The sequence below is a fragment of the Lolium rigidum genome, chromosome 5, assembly GCF_022539505.1.
Source record: "Lolium rigidum isolate FL_2022 chromosome 5, APGP_CSIRO_Lrig_0.1, whole genome shotgun sequence".
Classification (NCBI taxonomy): Eukaryota; Viridiplantae; Streptophyta; class Magnoliopsida; order Poales; family Poaceae; genus Lolium; species Lolium rigidum.
In genome coordinates, this window is record NC_061512.1 from 15,615,595 (window position 1) to 15,621,415 (window position 5,821).

The 5,821-nt window shown below is 48.8% G+C and overlaps 1 protein-coding gene across 1 annotated transcript; it reads right to left on the reverse strand.

The window, feature by feature from the left end:
* Positions 1-496: 496 nt before the first annotated feature.
* On the reverse strand, positions 497-2,800 carry LOC124654313 (myb family transcription factor EFM-like). Its single transcript, XM_047193326.1, has 5 exons — positions 2,502-2,800; positions 2,164-2,396; positions 1,280-1,550; positions 1,085-1,161; positions 497-966 (listed from the first exon to the last, which is right to left on the reverse strand). The coding sequence occupies exons 1-5, from the start codon at positions 2,737-2,739 to the stop codon at positions 679-681; spliced, it is 1,107 nt and encodes a 368-aa protein (XP_047049282.1). The 5' UTR covers positions 2,740-2,800; the 3' UTR covers positions 497-678.
* Positions 2,801-5,821: the final 3,021 nt, after the last annotated feature.

Consider the following 5,821-nt stretch of genomic DNA (forward strand, 5'->3'; position numbering starts at 1 on the left):
GTTTTCCACTAGTGCATGTACTACTATGTATATAGAATTTTATCATTCTGGTTTATAAAACATATTTAGTCTTGTGAACTATTATCATTCTGGTTTATAAAACATATTTAGTCTTGTGAACTAGTTCGTTCACTATTAATTTTCACGGACCCTAACTAATTCTCCAATAGATACGGTCCGGTACAAACTTTGGTTGTACTGTTTCTGTCTAGCTCTAGCTCCGAATTAGTTGATCCATCTCCTCACTGCCACGTACACTCTTGCAAGAAATGAACTTCTTCCAACGGCACAACACAGGCAACACGTACTATTGAGAGTATAGGCATAACCTTAACGCACGCTACCGCGATTTTCACAATGAGAGCCATGATAACCAAGTTGCTGAAGGGGTGTGTTTCTACTTAGAAAAAAACCTGCACTACTCTGAACTAGAACCTAAAACGTGTTTTTTCTGCTTCGTTTTTCTCTAGAGAACCCAAGATGTCTTCATGACAAATTTGAAGGTGAAATATGCTTGTGTTGAATCCTCAAAAAATTACATCTCTCAGTTTGATGTGTCTCTTCCGCTGTACACAAGGAAGAAAAAAAAGCCTCAATCCTGAATCCTCAAATGCGCTGTCCTGGTCCTACATGCAGCACTGCAGCATGGCTCTGCAATTCTACAAACGATAGCGGTGTTCAAGACGACGACGACGCCGCCGCCTTCGTGCGGTTCTGCTGCATCTCCCAGCTGTAGCTCGCCGACTTGCCGTCCTTGTCCTCCTCCTCGCCGCCGTCGCAGCTGTCTCCAGCGGTCTCCGACACGTCCCGGCTGGACCCGGTTGTCAGACGCAGGGACCCCTGGGGCGAGCCCGACTGCGACGTGCTGTGCTGCGACGTGGTGTACTGCTCCGGAGGTGGCCAGACGCCGGCGGACTGCTGCTGCCGATCGCTGTCGGATGTTCGCCGCGTGTGTAGCCTGTATTTCTGCAGAACAGTTTGTGCACTTGGTCAATGCTCCAATGTTCAATTGTGATGATCACAGTAGTGTGGTCTGAATGGATCAGATGACTGAACTTGGAACAGAAGGCGGTTAGAAACAAACCTGCAGATGGCTCTTGACCTCATCATTCGTGAGCCCGTCCACCTTCATCATGTCCCTGATCTGCTTCGGAGTGGCAACTGCATCAAGAGCAAGCAAAGAAAAATTCAGGACATCAATCAAGAACAACATAAGTATTCTGATTCTTCAGAGCAATGCAGCAGAAACAATGTGATTATTGCTCTGTTCCTCACTCACCATGGGGGCCGCCGAGGCGCTGGAGCGCGGCAACGAATCGGCGGTGCAGCTCCGGCGACCAGCACCTCCTGGCCTTCCGCGACTGCTGCCGCTGCTGCTCTCCGGCGTCCGTGACGGCGCTGCTGTTGGCGCTCGGGGCGGCCGGGCCCGGCACATCGATCACAGGAGATGTCAGGGACAGGTCCGGGACTGCCAAGGTGGCCGCCTCTGGTCCCTCCGATGATTTTGCAAAGACTGGCATGCCATTCAGTGGCATGAATGCACTGGACACCTGACGGAATTGAAATTGACAACACAAGTTAGAAAAAAAAAGGTAGATGCATATGAGTTGGCACTTCTGAAATTGGCATCACATGTATAACCAAAATATATCAAGATTTTCTTTCCTCGTGAAGTCGTGATGGAATGCAAACGCTATAAGCTTGGCATGAATTTGACATAGTAGTACTTATCATTGAATTGATAAAATTGACAGCTAAATAAAATCTAAAAATAACATGACAAACACTTGTTGTCTTTTATACTACCACCAGTCTGCTGAAAAGGTTTACTCTCCATTTTCTCTTTCTCTCTCTTGCTGCTACCACAAAATTGGAGACTTGTCGTAAAGTCTCATAGTTTTGACAGTGTCACATAATTAAATTCGACTTATTTCTTGAACGGATCAGCTCTTGCACTTTTGTTCTTGCATTACTTAGTTTTTCCCTCTAACCCATTCCGTATTAAACTAGTAGTGGTAGCTGCAGCAGTTAGCAGGATAAATTAAACAAAGTATTATGCCACCAAATTTCAAACCGCCAAGAAAAAATCCATCTGCATCTTCGTGCCGTAGTTGTACTACTTGTGTGTGTAAGGAGTAATTTGCATTTCACGGCTCTCTCTACCTTTTGGGTCTGTTTCCTGTCGCCGCCGCCATTGCTGTTGCTGGTGCTTGCGCAGCTGTGGCTCCCGCAGGTCCAGAGCTGCGCGGAGCTCATCCAGCTCCTCTTGTCGGCGGCGTCCGGCTCCGTCTTGACGCCCTCCGCCTTCCTCTTGGCCGGCGGCGCCGTGGCGAGCAGCTGGTCCGGCGCCGGCCTCTTCCGGTGCTGGGCCACCTCGTCTTTCAGCCACTCGATCACTGCACCCAACAGAGGAGTAACAAAAAACTCAGCCAAATAATCCAAGAAACCAGGTATACAACACGGATGCTGCGAGAAGGGAGGGACGGGACGGACGGACGCACCGTCGGCGATGAGGTGGACGCTGATGGGGAGCTCGCGGCGGAAGACCTCCATCTTGGCCTTCTCGGCCTCGAGGATCCTTGCGCAGTCCTCGAGCCTGGCCGCCTTCTCCGCCGAGCCGGACCTTCCCACGGCCGCCCTGAGCGAGTCCGTCGCCGTCCTCGCCGCCATCGCCCGCAGCAGGTGCTGGTCCTCCCCAGTTGCGCCACAGTCCTTACTCACCGCAGACGACGGCACCATCGCCGCCGCTGATCCAGAGATCCCTGGCTTGCACGGATCCGCGCGCGGCGAGGAGGTTGCAAATGGTAATGGTGGTGCCTTCCGCGTGCTGCTGCTCCTGCGTGCGTTTATACGGGACAGAGGGAGTAAGAGACGGTTCAGGTGGAGGGGCAGAGCGGTCATTCCGCGAATGAGCAGCACAGAATCGTCCACGGAAGATACTGGAGTACTGTCTTCTTCTTACTTGTTCCCCACTCTGCCCTTTATTCTCTGTCAAGCATCCCAAGAATCGACTTAGTTACCGTTCACAGGTTTTTACCAGGCTATTTATAGCTAACTTTAACACTAAGCTAGCTCCTAAACCAGTGTGGAACAGACGTCGGTCAAAAATTTGCACGACAGAGTTTGTGAGAACAATACAGTTTCCTTTGTTTACATGTAATCCATTATTTGTGTCGATTTTTGCCGTGTTGGAGCTGGTACTGGTTGGCTTTGATGAGGGTAGGATGGTAAATTCGTGAGAGGTGGGAGTCGGAGAAAAGAAGATGCTCGCTGCGTGTGGTGTGTGGTGCGGCGATTTACTCAGAAATAACCATTTTTTGAAAGAAAAACACGAAACTATTTCACTCATCTAACCTTTTGCGTGCGCGCCTCCCATCGCGCGCCACACCTTACCGTGTGGCTGCCCATGCCAGCGGCGCCACTCGCCCATCCGACGTGGCGTGATCAACGCTGATGTGTGGTCGACGCAGACGTGGCATGATGTGGCGCACGATAATTATTATATATTTGTGTGCATAATTCATAATAGAGTGTGTTCTACTTTATAGTAGTTTCCCAACGTAATTGAAAAAAGTTTTTGTTTGTATCTCTCAAAAATATAGTTTTCTAGAACTGTCACAAATATAATGTACTTATTTAGTGATGATCTCATGTGTATGTGATTTAAAACTGAACAAGGAGACATAAAAGAAAGAAAACAACGCAGTAATGCCTGAAATTTTGGCAAAAGAGACCACCTGCCCCAATTCATTGACAAAAAGGACCACCTCTCAGGCAAATTGACAAAAAGGACCACGTCGTGCATGGCGGCAGGCCCCCCAGCCGACACGTGGCGCTTGCCGCCGAGCTGTGTGGCGGCAGGGCCCCGCCGTCGACCGCTTTGGCGGCACATTAGCCTGGACACGTCGCCATCCGTCGCCGTTACCCGTGGTGGGCCATGCTACCGGCGCGCGGGGCGGCAGGGCGACGTGGCACATGCCGCCACACATGCTGGAGGCAGGCCTCGAGCGGGAAATCGTCGGGCCGACCGCGCCTGCAGGATGACACTGACCGGCACTGATTTTGATTGCTCTGATTTGGAAGCGACGAGACGTAAAGCTATCGGAGATTCCCGCTCGATACATCAAATTAACCACCGAAAGCAGCCTATTTGCGTAGGAGTTCTGTGATGATACAGCAATTAGACATTCTGCACTAATTGTTTGGTACTGCTCACACTAATTGAAGGCTATATAAGTTGGCTTCCCCGCATAAAAATCGAAACAGCAGGATCAAGTTTGCCTTCTCCGCGTCTCTGTTTCGTGCGCAAAATATTGGAGTGAGTATGAGTGTACCTTGCTCGGACCAGGATTTTTGGCCGATGAAGGGGAAGAGTGCAAGTTTGCACACCCGGGGGTGAGAGCAGAGAGGTGTTGGTGCTGCCGCCTTGCGAAGGTGAAGGAGGTGGTTGATTTTTCTGATAAGTTCGGCATGAAATATTTCATGTGCGCGAGCTATGATCATGATCCACCCAGACAATCAAGTTCATCGTCTTCGAGGCCTGCGGTATGTTCTAACAGTATGATGAAAAAATTTAATTGTATGTCATTAATTTTTGTTTATTAAGCGTATTATTTGTGTTGTAGTCTCCCCCGTCCCTTTGCATGTGGTTTCATTGGATAGACCAGGAGCGGCCGGATTGGGCACGCCGTGAGGTGGAGGAAAAATAGCGGCGTGCATGGGCAATGTTCCATGAGGAAGAGCGTAGGTAAAAGGCTGTTGCTAATGCTAAAGCAGAGAGAGAGACAGATACAAAAATTAAGGGCGGAGCAAGCTCGAAATCGTGAGGTGAATCAGAAGAGGATGGATGATGAGGCTGCACGTAGGTATGCAGAGGAAGAGGTGCGCAGAGAGGCCCGTGAAGCGGAGAGGAAGAGATTAAGGGAAAGAGCTGCCGAGGCGCAAGCGGCAGAAGAACGCGGCGACAAGTCCGGAAAATGGCCACGGTGGACGCAGGGCAAATAGAGTGATCTGTTGTAGTAGCTATGTATGTTAATTTCAGTTTTACTTTCTTGTTGTATCTTAAAATTCGTCGCAGTAATTAGCCGTATTATTCATTACATGTTGTATCTTAAACGTTTTTACTTATGTTGTATCTTCATTATTGGAGTTAATTTAGAAATTAAACTTATTGGAACTAATATTAATATGTCTCCGAGATACATAGAAAAATGTCTCATACATAGATTAAATGTCTGTCGCGCGCATAGATAAATGTATATCATTCCTCTCGACGACGACGTTGCTGCCGTGGCCTTGGACCGGTAGGCGACAACCGGGGACGAGGGGGATGAGGTGGACGCAAACCTCGGCCGTACTGATTTTCCTCATCCTCTGTACGTGTCTCATCTGGTGGTGATGGAGTATGAAATACGTATGGAGATTCCTGATTTGGGGGAATCAAACTGACATTTGAGCTGAAAATAGCTCATGCCTTTATTGTCTTGTCTACAATCCAATAAATTTTATTAAATAATGAAATAGATTAATTGAAGTGCAATTAATTGTTTCTGTTAGAGTGACCGAACTTACGTATGAACATCAGCAACAAGGCGTCTTGGTGATGGTGGGGGAATATCCTGATGCAGACCAAACTGCTGCATGACACGCTCTGGGTTTTATGGCTCAACCATCCAAATAAAGAGTAGGTTGCATCATGTGAACCACAACCGTAGGTCTCGCAACATATCTGGTGGTGGTTTAACAAGACCCCAGACAATATACACATCATGTGCCGTATATGGGTCCCATTTGACCATGGTCTCCTGCGGCTCGTCAAACT

What these genes read in the sequence shown, in the direction of transcription:
- LOC124654313 (XM_047193326.1), bottom strand. Translation starts at nt 2,739, where the DNA reads ATGGTGCCGTCGTCTGCGGTGAGTAAGGACTGTGGCGCAACTGGGGAG. An exon ending in ACAGGAAACAGACCCAAAAG is followed by an intron (nt 1,551 to 2,163) that starts GTAGAGAGAGCC and finishes CAATTCCGTCAG; the next exon opens with GTGTCCAGTGCATTCATGCC. An exon ending in AGGTCAAGAGCCATCTGCAG is followed by an intron (nt 967 to 1,084) that starts GTTTGTTTCTAA and finishes ACTGTTCTGCAG; the next exon opens with AAATACAGGCTACACACGCG.